Genomic DNA, 16,929 nt, shown 5'->3' on the forward strand with positions numbered 1-16,929 from the left:
AGGGTCAAAGGTCATCCCGACAGAGAATGTCCCTCAGTGACAGCTGGATGTTTTCAATGTTGCCACTGACAGCACAGAAACGTCTATCCGTTTTCTTATCATAGGGAGCAATGTGTTTTTTAACCGTGTGTTAATGTTATGGTGTTTTCAGGGGGTAAAGCTTCCGTTGATCAACTTGTTAACTTAAAAGGATGTCGGTTTGCTTTTCTAGCTGAGGTCTCAGCTCCCCTTTGGCATTGAAAGGCGGAAGTGAGAGAGACAACTCATCCCTGAGGAAAATCGTATAGGAAACAGTATTTGCCATCTTTAACCCTGTCACTCAAAAGTGGGACCGGGAAGAAAAAAGTGATGACTTAAGCTCAGAAATAAATCCCACTGCAAGTATTGTGATTAATAACATTTTCTTTGTAGCATTTCAGTGGAATTCACTAATGTAAAAATACCAATCTCAACAGTGTTATCAACAAGTATTCTATTATGTTATTTCTAGGTCCTAGGGTTTTTGCATGGCCAGGTCACATGATCAGGTCCCATGACCTCCCCCCTTTCCCAGTCAGTCTTACGCCTGGGTTGGTGATCTTCTCCAGGTCAGGGTAGAGGTAGTACTTCAGGCCTGTCCCGGCCCCCGGGAGTGTCACACCACGGATGAAGAGGATGAAGAGCAAGAGGTAGGGGAACGTTGCTGTGAAGTATACCGCCTATGATGACACACACACACACACACACACACACACACACACACACACACACACACACACACACACACATTGAACGGCGATCTCACAACTGACAAAAGCAATTGACATGCTTCAGCTGTCCAAGTGTATCGTTGTGATGACGACTGACCTTGCCTGTAGACTTGATTCCCTTCCAGATGCAGAAGTAACAGACAATCCAGGCCACCAGTAGACAGATAGCCAGGTCCCAATTAACTTTGGCCAGAGACATGTCCTCTGACATCCTCAAGACCCGTTGACTGGAGAGAGGACACACACACATTTCAACATACTTTATTTGGATCATTTGTTTCACTTCACATATGAGTCAGACCTTCCCGCTAGTGAAGCGGTTTGAGTCTAGTGAACTATCAGGCCATCCGGTTGGTTCCACCAGGCTACAAAGGTCTTAGAGGCTACAAAGATGGTCGATAGAGAAAACATACAGTATGCGTATGATGCACGCTAACACGTACACTTCATTCCACCATGACGCTCCACGTACATACTGTCCACGCAAATCTCCTTCACATGGTTTCATTTTGTCTATAGTCTCCCGGTGGAAGCATTGCACGAAGACAGAGAGAGAGACAGAGAGAGAGAGAGAGACAGAGAGAGAGAGAGAAGCTCAAAATGCTAAATATGATGAAAAACGATAAATACAGATGTGCCGATTCCCCGCAGTTTATGTTAGACGGACACATATTGTTGTAATTTACGAGCCGAAGGCTGTGCGTGTGTGCGTGCGTGTGCGTGTGTGTCTGTGTGTGTGTGTGTGTGTGTGTGTGAACGTGGTTCTCAGCCTGTTTCCCAATCCTGAGCCACATCAGGAATGCATCATGTGCGGAGCTCCCATTTATCTTACGAAATAGGCAGGAAAAAACAAAACTTGAACTTGAACCCAAAGGAATCTGTATTAAACACTGTATTTGGGCGTTTCATGGTTCCCATCAGGGAGTAATTGGCTCATTTTCTGTCCCTTTCTCTCTTGCATGCTGCCGGGCTATTGGCTAACCCTGATGGATCCCTGCTATTGTTGGATTGCTGATGTTTGGGAGTAATGCTGTGTTATCTTATGATGTTTCCACATCACAGCCCCAGATATACATATGTAGCGGAGTGTGCAGGAGATTTCCTGGTGCTTTTCGATCACTGTATATGTTTGTGTGTGTGTGTGTGTGTGTGTGTGTGTGTGTGTGTGTATGTGTGTGTGTGTGTGTGTGTGTGTGTGTGTGTGTGTGTATGTGTGTGTGTATGCGTGTGTGTGTGTGTGTGTCTGTGTCTGTGTGTGTGCGTGTGTGTGTGCATGTGCTTCAAACTTACGTCCAAAACTCCTCTTCTGGAGATTTAAATACGCCAAACAAGTCTGAAACAGTTGAATTGCTGGAGAGAAAAAAAGGAGAATGGGGGGTAGAGACGGAGTTCACCTTCCACCATGAAACAGTTCTCTTGGTAATAATCAAAATGAGATATTACCCTTGATAATAGAAAAGGACATGACTCTACTTCATCACCACACTATGCAGTAGGTGCATACCAGATGTATAAATCCTCCGAGCTTTACGATCCGGTAGAGATGTTTAACATTGCAAGAGGAACCACATCAATATCACATAAAGATCTGATCATCTGAGCAGAATGTATGCATCTGGAACACACCCTTTATCTTTGTAATATTCTAACAGCCAAATCACCCCCAAAAAAACAGTCATGGTGTGACTTACATTATGTCGTTATTATTATAGTCCATGGACTCGTTGTGGAGAAACGACCAATCTGAGTCTGTGTGTGGGTATTCAGGGTAGCCCGGGGTGTGGTTCAGGCAACCCTCTGTGTATTGAGGAGAAAGTGAGACAAAGTGAGACAAACATGAGTGTGTATGTGTGTGTGTGTCTGTGTGTGTTGTGTGTGTGTGTGTGTGTGTGTGTGTGTGTGTGTGTGTGTGTGTGTGTGTGTGTGTGTGTGTGTGTGTGTGTGTGTGTGTGTGTGTGTGCGTGCGCGCTTGCGTGCATGCGTGTGTTTGTACGCCAAAGTACTTTACCAGTGTTCCAATAATTGTCACAGGTGCTCCATGGCAGTGGACTCCAGAAAGAGTTGAAGAGGTAGAACAAAGTCCAGGCTAGAATCACTATGTGATAGACGTTCAGGTACATCACGATCACCTGGGATGCAACACCCACTCCTACAGATACCGTAGAAAAGAGGATTTGTTCAGACAATCTTTCTCTTTAAATCATCAAGCACAGTGGTCACTAACCCTGCTGGAGAACTAGTACTGTGTGTATCATGTGAACCATTTTTTTTTTTTCAATCCCAGCGTTCTAATAGTTGAATAATCAACTAACTACCACACAAATGACTATCGCAACATAAACACTGTGTAACCCAGCCAGTTCAGTGTAACGGTTAACCCCTGTCTGTAATGTCAGTTAAGACAGAGTTTGTTACCCTCAAACATAGGGCATATCTTCCTCCAGGCTGTGACTCCGCCCTCGCTGGTGTACTGGCCCAATGCAGTCTCCAGGAAAAACACAGGGATACCACAGAAGAAGAGGAACACAAAATAGGGGATGAAGAAGATGCCTGCAAATAAAGACACCCATAAAACAGCATGAGGGGTGTGTATCCATGGAAACCGTGCTACTCGGTCACAGCTTTTCACTGTCCTGGGGCCCCGCTGGGGGAACGAGCTTCCCACTGCTGTCACGACTGCAGAGTCACTACCTATCTTCCGCTGTAGACTGAAGACCCCTCTCTTCAGGGTACATCTTAACTGTCCCTCCTAAAGACCTCTTCATCCCCACTACCCCCCTGTACAAGTTTCTCCTGTAAATAAATTAATAAAAATAAATAAAGTAATTCTTCCTTCTTCTAGCACTGTGACTGCCAAAAGCCCCTGGTCCTAGCATAGATTACTTTATATTAGATAAATTGACTGATGGATAGATGATTCACTTACTTAGACAAATGTATTTGTTGCTTTGGATAAAGGCATCTGCTAAATACCATGAATTATAAAAGGGTTAGGGTTAGGGTTAGAGGATATATCACATAATGACATTTCAGTAGGGATGACTGATTCATTTGCAGCCTGTTCTAACATGTTTTGGCTATGCCATAGCCAAAACATTGAATGGATATCCTTCATGTGGGATATAGGGAGCCATTGAGACTGTTATCAAACAAGTTGAAGGCTTGGTGTCCCTGTTTTTAGGATACTGAGGGTCTTTTGTTGCCTGCTGAATCTGATTTGAAGCTCCACCCACAGGGTTAGTAGACAATAGTTAACTGCCCGAGACAACTTTCACTTTCTCACGCTCACTTCTCTTCAATACACTCTGCATATCTAATGATCACATTCTCTCTCTCACACAAACACACACACACCCTCTCTCTCTCTCTCTCTCTCTCTCTCTCTCTCTCTCTCACACACACACACACACACTCTTTCTCTCTCTCTCTCTCACACACACACACACACACACACACACAAACACACACACACGCTCTCTCTCTCTCTCTCTCTCTCTCACACACACACACACACACACAAACACACACACTCTCTCTCTCTCTCTCTGTGACAGTAGGATGTGCTTGCTTACCTCCTCCATTCTTGAAGCACAGATAAGGGAAGCGCCACACGTTCCCCAGGCCAACGATTTCACCAGCCATGGACAGTAGGAATTCAGTCTTGTTGGCCCACTTGCCTCTCTCCTGACCCCCATCCACTGGTCCCTCGGGAGTGGCTCCTCCAGCATTCTCCTCTTCCATGGTCACCCTCTCTCTCTCTCTCTCTCTCTCTCTCTCTCTCTCTCTCTCTCTCTCTCTCTCTCTCTCTCACACACACACACACATAGAACACAGTAAAATGCAGGTAATGCACTGTAACAGGAAATGCCTGTGTAAATGGGCTTTATACACAAAAACACAGACACAGACAGACAGACAGACAGACAGACAGACAGACACACAGACACACAGACACACACACACACACACACACACACACACACACACACACACACACACACTGTGTGTGTCTCTCTCACACACTCACTCTCACTGAGAAATCTGGCAGGCAACTCTGTGTTTACAAATTACCCAGAGGCCCTCTTCAACACAATTTGTCCAATCAATCAAGAGAGATTAGGTCTTTGTCCTGTTATAGAACCCCTAATCCGTGATTATTATTTTTTTAAGAGTCCACATTTTGTGTGTATGTTTATAGAATTCAGTAATGCCAGCGTCAACCATATCCACACACATTTATAGTCTACATTTTAAGATGATTACATCATCTTCATTACATCATATACACAGTCTACACATCACAATCAAGCATTTCCCTCTGTGCAATTTGTCCATTGGACTGATTACACACATGGTCCTCTGTGGCTCAGTTGGTAAAGCATGGCGATAACAACACTTAGGCTGTGGGTTTGATTCCTGCTGGGACCATATATACTGAAATGTTTGCACTCACTGCAATGTAAGTCGCTTTGGATAAAAGCGTCAGCTAAATGACATATATTATATTACATGCATTAACCCTAACCCTAACGATACACACATCACCTGAATCTACAATAAGTAAATGTGTATCCAATATTTCTTGTCAAAAATCTGTTCCATGGAAACCATGCTGCAGGTTTCGCCTAACGAAATGAAGAAGAGACAGAGAGAAAAAAGAAGAAAAAACTTATGTAGTCTCCCCGTTCATTTGGGAGACTACTCACAGACTACCCATAAGTAAACATTTAATGCACTTTTGATGATTAATGATGTACACAAATACCGTACAACTTACCCACGACTTGTAAGCAGTAGATCCTGCCGTGCCGTTGTTGGGAATTTTTGAAGACAGAATTCCTTAACTACACAGAGGGCGCGTCCTACAGAGAGGGCGCGCCCGCGCGTGGCTGCACGTCTACAAACTAATTCATTTATATCACGTCTGCAATTCATCTCAACTGTCAGAGAGTAATGTACAAAGAGAACAAGAACATGTTGATTTTGATATTGTGCAAGATATAGAATTAGATATAGACTTAGATATAATCATCAGTCTAAAGAATCGTCAGATTCGATTAATCATCAGTTTAAAAACTGTCCATAAAAACGCTCTTGGAATGACTTAAAAGTGTTTCACGTATGTTTATTCAATCAATAATCACTTGCTTTTGTGGACTTCGATACATGCAGTGTTTTGTCTACAGTATTTATTGACTGTTATGTAAATATGAATGTATGGGAAACTACGGCGGCGCAGCGACGTAAGCGCGTTTATGACGTCCGACTGACGTCGCTACCAGGAAACGAATGTAAACATAACATTCGTAAGCGAAACACAAATGCACTCTCCAAAGCTGTCGGTGTCTTTCAATAATGCGTGCTAAATTCGCCAACGAAATTAATGCTTAAATGTAATATATGGTGGACCATTGCATAAGAGGTGAAACGCAAGTGGAGGTAGCTCGAAAAACCGGTAAGAAAATCAGCTGTTTTTCATAGATACCGGATGTGGTGATAAACACATCGCATAGGTTATGAAAGCTCGAAATGTGTTGATGAGTTCACATACATTTTCAAGTTGCAATTTCTAGTAGGCTATAATAACAGTTCAGCACATCAATATGGGTTGCAGAGATTCTACAACAAACTGATGACATACAGGATTTGGAAAAACTATTTGCCAGTAAGCATAAGCTACCCCATATTTTAATACATCTGAAAGAAAGGAAATACAATGCTGTTTTTGATGTCACAGGTCCAATTGAGATCAATGGTATACGGGATCTACCTTTTCCTGGTAGCTGAGAACATGAACATATTTGTGGATACAAAATGTCACGCTGACAGTGAATATTATTTTCTAGTTTCAGTCATGTTTGCAATAAGGGCTGAGGAGGAAGGCTCAGACCAGGTGGAGGAGATGGACACGTCAGAGCCTAACTGGTGCTGGTTTTACCTTGCCGAGTGTGGTGTTTGGCACATGTTTGAGGTACAGGAGGTATTGTATAACTCCATCTATCAACCCATACATCCTTACACACTTTCCTTCATCCCTGGCTCTCCCATACATTCCGTATCCTCTCCATCTGTGTGCCCATCCATCCATCCATCTATCTATCCATCCATCCCGTCCGCCCCATTCCTTCCATCAAATTATGTTTTAACGCTGCATCCATGTTCTAACGTTAGGCCTACATTCTGCCCCACATTTTCAACTTGTTTGGCAGATTGATCCGAGTGCTGCATGCTCTGTGACCAGTGATCAGATTGAACAGAATTACAGCAGGAATCAACAAGGTGTGATGGAATTCTACACAGCCAAGTACACCTACAGAATAGACTTTTCAGGTACCAAGAACACTACTATGTCTGTCACACACACCGCATAATGCAGTACACTCTCCATGTTTGAGTGTTTTTTTTCCTCCAGATTGCCTGTTCTTTGATGTACTTTTTTTCCCCGTACACAGTCATGAAACAGATAAATGTCACAACTGGGAAACAGCGACCAATCAAGCGGGCCCTTCACTCTGCGACTGGCTTCAGGTAAGACTGAGCTGTCTCAAGGCTTCATGGGCCCAGTAGCTATACTGAAGCTCTGCCATGAACTAAACTGCAGAGCTCTGAGAGTCGCTTTGTGGGTATAGTGTAATATCAGTGTCACTTCCTGGTTCTTAGCTACTCCGTTTTCTATCCTGTGATCAAACGTGTGTGATTAGTAACCTAGCCTGAGACCCTGAAGACATGTGTTAGCTCCCCAAGCTGATTCCAAGCTCATGTCTTGCATGCGGGAGACACAGAGACAGTAACAACTATCATGAAATCACACCCTGCTGTTATGTCTGCATTGTATACATATGCACCTCTCTCCCTCCCCAAGGTTTATCTGTGATAATATGGCTCTTCCGGTTCCTTGCCACTGGGAGAGAATAAATACAGACGAGCCCTATCAGGTGAGAGAAACACAGATGTGTGTGTATGTTATGGTATGTGTCTGATAATCGAGTCATAATGATTGTCAATAGTGCACTTTACAGAATAAGTTAATCTACCTCAAGCAAGTTGCTGTTGTGGAAAATTTAAATGTTGTGGTATTGCTTTGACATAGCATAGCGGTTAATGACAGGGGTGTAGTGCTGTCTCAAGGCAGAGATAGATTGTAATGGTTCTCAAGACTGGCAACATACAATACCAGCATAACAAAATGCCTTTCTATCTTTCTTCTTCAAAAGGACATGTCTAAGACAATAATAGAGTGACCAAATGATGCTCCTTCCCATTGTGCTTTTTCAGCTTGTCTTGTTGGGCAGAGATACCTATGAGTTCAAAGAAGTGGCCAGACTCTATGAAAGGACCATGGGACACCCCATCAAAGCTATACAGAGGATACAGAACCTGGATCTGTGGGAGTTCTTTTGCAGGTAGAGTTGAATGTTGTTTTGTGAAGGCGTTCTTTCTGAGAATAAGAGTAACCTTTTATGTATCAGTCTCTTAATTACCTGGTAGGTAATTATGTAGAGGTTTATATGTTGGCAGTTACAATACAAAGAGATGGCAAGGAAATGTGGCTATGTATTATTAATAATATTAATATTCTGATTCCAAGTAATTTAATTAACACCATGTGCAAAACATTGTTGAATTTGTGTTTTAGGGAAAGATTCGTTGAGTGGGAATAAATCCAATGAGGCTTTAATAAATCTGTAAACGTATACAATTATTACAAGTCAAATACATCATAGAGAAATTTTATATTCTACCCTCATGGTAAATGATAGATAGAGAGAAAGGAAGAAACAAACGACAGACTACATGATCTGTTACTGTACTCACAAATCAACAACTGGGACCTTTGACCAGGAAACAAAGAGAACAAATCTGTTCCTCAACATTCTGTTTTTATACCCGACATCCAGCCATAGTATTTAAATTAAGAGCTGTTTGCAAGCGGACCAATCAGACATCAATCCTAGCCATATGATGCCTCAGCATCAACACATTCCGCAAGTTTGTAACATCTGTGGTGGAAATCTTTGTCTAGGGGATTTACCACAATAACGATTTCAGTGAGACTTTGCAAAAATGCACGAACACAATATCTGTTTAGTAGGTTTAATAATGGTTGCAAGCATAGCAATCTGCACCGTACGAACAGAGAGCCCCAATACAAGTTACAGCATACAATTTATACCCTCTCAGATGGTCCGATCGTGAGGCGGGGTTTTCACATGGGCATACATCGGTAGACAACCTTGAAAAACAGGTGGCATGATCTATAGCAATCCTTGATAACATTCTGGGGCAGCAAAGAGAGAACAATGGTCCCACAGTTATACATTTTACATCTCTATCTGCTAGGAACATTCTGGACTTTGAGAAAACAGAGATGTGTTTTCTCAAATGTTACCATCACAAGTTTTAGACAGTTTGACGTTGAGTTGATGACTACTCCTTACAGGCCGTAAATACAATGTCACACTAAAAATGTGTTATCTTACACCTGCTAGCTAGGCTGTTCCTTCCCGCCTGGCACCAGGGAGATAAAGACGGCAGGAGTACATTCTACTATACTACAAATGTGTTACGAGGTTTAAGTACATATGTTTCTAGTATGCTGAAAGTCACTTTATGGATTAGGAGGTTAACATCTGGAATGTTCTAGTACTACTTGAAAGAAAGAATCACACAGTACAATTAGTAAAGGAATGTAATGTAACACAATAAATGATCATAATCTTGTTGTTGGTACACATACTGGTTTTTCCATTACACATCACAGAGATCACACTCCTTTGGCAACGGGGGAAGGGATCTCAAGAAGGGGGGCAGAATTGATCTCTCCCTGTTCTTCTTAGAAACTGCACAGTGAACAGTATAATAACATGATTATTTCTTAAGACTTTGATATTGATGATCGTTCTTAGATGTTGGTTTAGAACTGTAGTTTTAATGAGATGCACCTCTTTTAATCCTCATAACCTCTGAAATTGACCAATGCTCTGTTGGGTTTTTTCCTCCTCTGGTTTCCCAAAGGAAAAAAACACAATTGCGAAAGGTGAAGCGAGTTCTGGACATTGAAGAGAGAATGCTGTTTCATGGCACAGGCCACAGCAACGTTCAAGCTATATGCACCTATAACTTTGACTGGAGACTAACAGGGAGCCACGGGGACGTCTACGGCAAAGGTAAATCCTTGTTTGTTGTGACATGACATCATGTACATGTAGCTTTGAAATCACTATGGTCCAGTGATAAAAATATACAATGTTTTCTTTCTTTCTTTCTTTCTTTCTTTCTTTCAGGGAGTTATTTTGCCAGAGATGCCAAGTACTCCAGCAAATTCTGCCTTACAACGGGGAAGCATAACTTTGCCTTGCAGAAGCACGGCCTTGCCCCTCCAATATTTCAGGCAGAGCCTCCTCACAAGACCATGTTCTTGGCTAGAGTGCTGGTCGGGGAGTCCACCGTTGGCCACCCTTTATACTGCAGACCACCTTCTAAGGACATGAGCTACACCAACTTTTACGACAGCTGCGTGGACGACATTGCCAATCCAAAGATCTACGTTATCTTCGACAGCAACCAGATTTACCCGGAATATCTCATAGAGTTCTACTGACATCGATTGAGAAATTACAAACACTTGCCTACTGAACATTACACAAAGGACAGGGGATGGACTTCTAATCAGGAGCAAATTAGGAATCAGAAACGCCTAATGGGAAATGATGGCGAGAAGAGCAACTCAAGGGGCCATGATGAGATCTTACTGTTTTATTCAGTGCCTAACTGGGACATGGTTCATATAAAGTGCCTTAATGGATTATTAGAGGGCAAAGAAAACAATACAGAGGGTTTATTTGTCTACATTGTCTGTAGAGTTTGTATTGAGTGGTTTGTAGTACGTCTGTATACTGTAGACAAGGAGTTGTGGAGCAGGGGAAAAGGTGAGGTATTGGAAAAAGAAGAGGAATACTTGCATATTGTTAAAATGCACCCAAAATGTATTTGCAATGTTTTGTACACAGCGGGTAAGCATGGCAAAGACACACTGTGTTTGATATGCTGCATATACATTTCAGGAGCATTCTAAAAGTGTGTGGGTAATTTTCTTATTTTTTCCTTTTTAAATGTGGCAAATTTGTACCCCACACCTCTTCTTCAGTAGCTTGTTGGAACAACGTACACTGCTTTTGAACAGAGGCAGGGTATTGGCGCACATAAAAGTCAGGAGAGGGTTTCTGGATTAGGTCACAACATAACTTCATCTGTGGACAGTCACCATTCAAACCAAACTCTGTTAGTAAGTATCGAGATACTCCACTAAATGGCCATAACCAAGCAAAGCAAAAAACACTTCACATCAAGTTACTTTCATACAATGTAGTTACTGTAACTACTTAGATGACCAGAATTGTATTACCACCAAGTGTAATGTAAGTACAGCAACATTTGACTTGCCCCACACTTGTAAATAAGAACCATATTTATAGAAATAGTCCATATTTTAAGAACAGATACTGTATAGTTACAGTTCATTTGTAAATATTTAATGTATAGCACAAAGTATGATTATACCAAAGAAATGAAAAATTATTCAATGTAACTACAAGGTTTTGGAGCAACTTGATGTAAAGTAAAAAAGAAGAAAAAAAAATGCAAACACCACAGCTCTACAATCAAAGCATCGTACCTGCATGTGGCTAACAGTAGGCTTCTTTCTTTTCAGTGCACTGTTGCAGCAAAGCTATTCAACAGCTAGTGTATTTAACAGAGGCAGGATGTCTAACCCACTAACCCCACGGGCCAGTTTCTTAAGGATTTAATCCAGATATTTTTTCAGATTCTTTTAAAACCAAGGGGGGGACGGGGACGGGGACGTAATCTAATGGGGAAACAGAATCTAATGGGGGAACAGAATCCTAAACAACACATGATCATTTTGGATCTGGATTAAGCATTCTGAAAAAAAACTGGTTTTAGGGGATAGATCCCATGTGGTCAAGTCACGTACAGTAGACATCGTACTGAGAGACTCCCAATAGATGCCTTAAAAGCTTCTGCTTTCTCATTGACCCCTATTAGTACCATGATCTTATCAATGCGGTAGGTTACCTGTATAGTATGTGTACATAGTTCATGTATGCATGGGAAGCATTTCCTTACCATGAACCAAAACAATCTACCTCATTCATTCAGCACATTTGAAAAGTTCTGAAATATGAAATATTATGAAATACTGTATGAGCTGAAATGATTGTCTTTTCTCTCCACGAGAGGTTGTTTACAGTAAGCGTGTCAAAATGACACAGGCCTAAGTCTTTTCATGTCTATTCAATGTAATGTGTCCAGTGGGCCAAAATATTTGTGTTCTTTCTTTTGATGTATGAAGTTGATGTACACAGTCAGATTTACAAAGTGTTTACACCAGGTGCCAAGTTTGTTTTTCAGTAACACCAAAACCAAAAGGCAAACATGCAGCTCTCTTCTTTTAACCTCATTACTTATCTATTCCTTTGACTCTACTTTTACCTTACATGTTTAATGGAGTAAAAAAAGGTGCAAACTTTTGCAACTGGTGAAAACTCCTAGTAAATGAAAAACTGGCCCTTACTGTTATGTATAAACTACTGTAAATAAATACAAAAGAAAATCTATTCCCAGTTTCATGAGTGTATCTTTGCCATGTTGTTGACGGCAATGTTCAAATTAAATGCATCATTCCCTTTGCAATCACCACCAGGAAATAAATAAAATGGAATCATACATATGTGAAGACAGATGTTTAGTGTTCAGTGCACCAATTGACCACAAGATGGTGCTACCAGACTCAGACCTGTTTATTCATATACACAGGAAACGATTGAGTTACGTCCTGTCTTTCAGAAAGGGAAATCAAGAGAGAATGATTTGACTGGTGGATTTTACAACATCAGTGACACAGGTAAGGTGTACCAGCCTGAGATTTCATGTTTCCTTCATCCCAAGTGCCACTTATATGCTTAATGGAAAATAGCACTTTGGCTGTATTCCTTGTACTACCCCTGCACATTTTGCACACTTGCACTTTTTGTACTTGGTATGTGATCTCTGTGATTTCTCTGAACTAGCTCTGCGATTTATAGTGGTGATGTTGTGGTGATGTTGTCCTTTTTGTCTTCTGTCTTTGTGAACCCTGGCTGCAAAACTAATTTCCCCTACGGGATAATAAAGAAACCTTGAGCCCTTGAACCTTGATGCCTGACAGCTAAAGTGCTTCTAAACCTACTCTCACATACTCTCAGAGGAAAAGGTAAAGTAAGCTTTTACTTTTATACTTTTTTAGACTTACATCTAAAGGGGTTCATGTGAATATAATCTGCATGTGTGTTGTGATGTGTAGACATGTGGTACCATGGGGCAGAGGGCAGTTCAGAAGTGGAGGACATGGACACGTCAGACACTTCATGGTATTGGTTCTACCTGGCTGACTGTGGACGGTGGCACAGGTTTGAGGTATCTGTCTCTCTATTTCAGTCTCAGTCAGTCTCAGTCTCTCTATTTCCTATGGAATAGGACCCATAATCTGTTCATGTATGTTTGATATCTTGAATATATCCCTTGAATATATTGTTTATCTTCACCATAGGATGACCCAGTGAACCCCTCGTCTACTGAAGACATTGAGAGCTTTTACCTAAGAGATCCAAAGGGAGTTTTAAACATAGGCAACAACAAGCTGGATTTCTCTGGTATTCAACTCCTTACAGTCAGATTGGTTAAATGTATCTAGTGTAGCATCATACTTGTTACCTTGTTGATTGTGGAGTAGTCCTTATCACCTAGGCTTACTTTTAGTTGAGTACTTGTGATTGTTTTTTTTGTTTTTTTTTAAACCATATCTAGCGATGATACAGACTGACATTAAAACAGGAAGACAGAGACGGATCGAAAGATCCTACCAGAGGGAAACTAATTCAAGGTAAACACATACTCTTGCTTTCTTGGGAAATGAAAGTGAAACCAACTCAGTGTTGATTTTGTTTCTTTGAAAATACAATGATCTATTTTATTTTTTTCTAGATGCTGCTGTTTTGCTTCAGTGCCCGTATTCTGGGACACAATAGACCCCAAACTTCCCTATCAGGTGTGATGAAAAGACAATTATGAAATTAAAACACACACGTTTCTGATATCAATATGCAATAATCTTATACAGTACGTTCTCCAGTTCACAGTTCTCCATTTTTAGATTGCCAAGACAAATGTGAATCCCAAGCAATTATCTGAACATATGAAAAACTGGACAATTGAAAGGGCAAGTTTAGGAAACTGATAAGATATAATATCTCTAAAGTACTGTAGATTATGTACCATAATGAATGTTTGAATTGAATGGACAATAGAATTAACAACTCAAAAACACTGATTTACACTTAAACTGAAATTGAAATGATGACATGATTTATCATGCAGTTCCTGTAGATTTTTCAGGTGCACTTTCAAGCTGTGAATCTCGCGTTCTACTGCATCCCAAAGGTGTTCTACTGGATTCAGATCCGGTGACTGGGAAGGTCACTGAAGAACACTGAACTCATTGTCATGTTCATGAAACCAGTTTGAGACGACTCTTGCTTTGTGACATGGTGCATTATCATGCTGGAAGTAGACATTAGAAGATGGGTAAATTGTGGCCACGAAGGGATGCACATGGTCAGCAACAATACTCAAATAGGCTGTGGCATTCAAGCGATGATTGATTGGTATTAACGGGCCCAAAGTGTGCCAAGAAAACATTCCCCACACCAGTACACCACCTCTACCATGAGAAGGTGTAAAGGTGTTCCTAATAAAGTGTTTGGTGATGAGTGGTGTATGTCTCTTATTGTCAGGTCTCCTGTCTGGAGAGAGACACAGCTGAGTATACAACTGTGGCAGACTTCTTCAAGAATGATGGGATGATGGACAGATGCATTACATCGATCTGTAGAATACAGAACTTGGACCTCTGGGAGTTTTTCTGTAGGTGAGTGAGTGATGTTTCATTGAGGTGGTGGTGGTGGTAATGGTGGTGATGGTGGTGATGATGATGATTATAATAATGATGATGATACCGATACCCAATTTACTGTTTTTATCAACACTTTTTTGATAGTCATTGCCCATTGCAATTCTTCCCTTTTCTATGTTTTCTAAAGGAAGAAGATACAGATGGAAAGGATTCAAGGTGTTACAGACATAAAGGAGAGAAGGCTGTTTCATGGAACCAGTGTCAGCAACATACACACTATTTGTACATACAATTTTGACTGCAGGTTAGCGGGTGTGAATGGTCATAGTTACGGAAAAGGTAAGCTATGAGGACACACAGACAGGGTGCCACTGGTGATACGATTATGATTAGTTGTTGTAGTACAATGGTATTAGAAGTAGTAGTGGTAGAAATAGTAGAAGTAGTAGTAGAAGTAGTTAGAAATAGTAGAAGTAGTAGTAGTAGTAGTAGTTGTAGTAGTAGTAGTTGTAGTAGTAGTAGTAGTAGAAGTAGTTAGAAGTAGTAGTAGTAGTTTCGTATTTCAGTTTAGCAATTTTGCATTGAAAGTGTTCTACATGTAGAATGTATTCAACTTGTGTGTTGTTGTTTTTTCTAGGGACATATTTTGCAAGATATGCCACATATGCAGATAAGTACAGTCAATGGAACACTGAACCATTGCAACTGTATGGTGAAGCACTACAAGGTTCTCTAAGCCAGCGGACCAAAGTTATATTTCTAGCCCGAGTGATAGTTGGGAAATCTAGAATTGGAGATCCAAAGTTCCTCAAGCCTGACCATAAAAATGCTATCAACTCCCATGACAGTTGTGTGGACAGTACTGATTGTCCCAAAATCTTTGTCATCTTTGATTCCAATCAGATATATCCTGAGTACTTGATTCAGTACTATTGACATACAAATCAATCAATCAATCAAGCTTTATTTATATGGCGCCTTTCATACAACATCTCAATACGAGGTGCTTAACAGTAAAATTGAAAATACATAAGTACAGAACATACAAGCATACATACATAAATACATACATATATACATATAGAATAGAAATAGAAATGATAATGGATTAAGAGTAAATAATGGTAAATAAAAATAAAACAAAAATAGAAGTGCAAATGGATTAAGAGAAAGCTAAACTAAAAAGGTTTGTCTTGAGGTTTCTTTTAAAAGTGTTTATGGATTGTGACGCCCTAAGCTCATGAGGTAGGTTATTCCAGAGGCGAGGACCATAGACACTAAAAGCTGCCTGGATGGGAACGAATGGAAACGAATGATGTAGTCTATTGTATGGGTGCAATATTACTATGTTTACAATTAACTGTAGTCCTATTGTTTTAATCGGTGGATGTTTGTTGTGTCTAGTTGTTGTTGTTTTAAACAATGGATATTAGAATTTAAATGGAAACAATGGATTTGTAAATACTTTATATGGTGAACAAAATAAATGTGTGTTATTATTAGTAAGCATATCATATCAGGAGTATAGAATAAACACACTTTTTCAAAAGTTCTGTGTCTATTCATTTGTATATTAATTGAATTGAGGATTGACAATTTAAGTAAATTGATTTCTTGCCTGAGTCGAGACTACACCATACCTGTTTCATGGGTAACCTACAGTGTCTTCGTAAAGTATTCAGACCCTTACATTTTTCCACATTTTGTTGTTATAGACTCAATTAAATTCAAATAATTTGCCATCAATCCACACACAATCCCTCAGAATGACAAAGCCAAAACACGTTTTTAGAAATGTCAGTACATTTATTAAAATTGAAATACAAAAATACCTCATGTACATTAAGTATTCAGACCCTTTGCTATGACACTCTTAAAATGAGCTAAAATGCAAAAATGTCATCAACAAATCACTCAATAGGTTGAATTGAGTACATCTTAACGCAAGGATAATAGTTCATGTAATTTTGGAATTTTATAGGGTCTCTTATTTGCATCGGAATCGATTACACAATTACAAAAGCGAAGGGGTCTGAATACTTTCCGAAGGCACTGTGTCTAGAATAAAACGTCTGCATTTCTGAAGCTATTGGCAAAACGAGGTGGGACGATGTCTTCAGTTCACATGATGATCAAACATCTTCCTATATACCGAACTTTCACGCGCCACATCAGTCAACTGTAGCGCTGGAATCGAATCGTCAAATC

General features: G+C 40.5%; 3 protein-coding genes across 5 annotated transcripts in view; 2 read left to right on the forward strand and 1 right to left on the reverse strand.

Moving 5' to 3' along the window:
- The window catches only part of LOC310820479 (sodium- and chloride-dependent betaine transporter-like), an 11,721-nt gene extending 6,174 nt beyond the window's left edge, over positions 1-5,547 (reverse strand). The window contains exons 1-8 of the mRNA XM_083692117.1: positions 5,527-5,547; positions 4,322-4,539; positions 3,165-3,299; positions 2,758-2,898; positions 2,441-2,546; positions 2,040-2,099; positions 847-976; positions 564-698 (exon numbers count right to left, since the gene is read on the reverse strand). Of these exons, the coding sequence (XP_083548243.1) occupies positions 564-698; positions 847-976; positions 2,040-2,099; positions 2,441-2,546; positions 2,758-2,898; positions 3,165-3,299; positions 4,322-4,490 (876 nt within the window). The 5' untranslated portion in view covers positions 4,491-4,539; positions 5,527-5,547. The remainder of the gene's footprint in view (positions 1-563; positions 699-846; positions 977-2,039; positions 2,100-2,440; positions 2,547-2,757; positions 2,899-3,164; positions 3,300-4,321; positions 4,540-5,526) is intronic.
- Positions 5,548-6,071: 524 nt separating this feature from the next.
- LOC310820405 (protein mono-ADP-ribosyltransferase PARP11-like) lies at positions 6,072-12,378 on the forward strand. Of its 2 annotated transcripts, none has more exons than XM_083692012.1 (8): positions 6,072-6,204; positions 6,596-6,729; positions 6,959-7,079; positions 7,202-7,277; positions 7,612-7,684; positions 8,025-8,152; positions 9,765-9,916; positions 10,034-12,378. In XM_083692012.1, the coding sequence occupies exons 1-8, from the start codon at positions 6,150-6,152 to the stop codon at positions 10,348-10,350; spliced, it is 1,056 nt and encodes a 351-aa protein (XP_083548138.1). In that variant the 5' UTR covers positions 6,072-6,149; the 3' UTR covers positions 10,351-12,378. The 2 variants fall into 2 exon arrangements, with proteins under 2 accessions (XP_083548138.1, XP_083548139.1); XM_083692013.1 differs by having other exon boundaries at positions 6,596-6,720.
- A 236-nt stretch (positions 12,379-12,614) lies between these two features.
- Positions 12,615-16,261, forward strand: parp11 (poly(ADP-ribose) polymerase family member 11). 2 transcript variants are annotated; one of them, XM_083692034.1, is made up of 9 exons: positions 12,615-12,675; positions 12,945-13,023; positions 13,114-13,226; positions 13,360-13,462; positions 13,617-13,692; positions 13,794-13,857; positions 14,603-14,736; positions 14,909-15,060; positions 15,359-16,261. In XM_083692034.1, exons 3-9 carry the CDS (start codon positions 13,116-13,118, stop codon positions 15,655-15,657), a joined length of 939 nt encoding a protein of 312 aa, XP_083548160.1. In that variant the 5' UTR covers positions 12,615-12,675; positions 12,945-13,023; positions 13,114-13,115; the 3' UTR covers positions 15,658-16,261. The 2 variants fall into 2 exon arrangements, with proteins under 2 accessions (XP_083548160.1, XP_083548161.1); XM_083692035.1 differs by lacking the exon at positions 12,615-12,675 and having other exon boundaries at positions 12,901-13,023.
- Positions 16,262-16,929: the final 668 nt, after the last annotated feature.

This window comes from Argentina silus (assembly GCF_951799395.1).
Source record: "Argentina silus genome assembly, chromosome: 20".
In the NCBI taxonomy this organism is placed as follows: domain Eukaryota; kingdom Metazoa; phylum Chordata; class Actinopteri; order Argentiniformes; family Argentinidae; genus Argentina; species Argentina silus.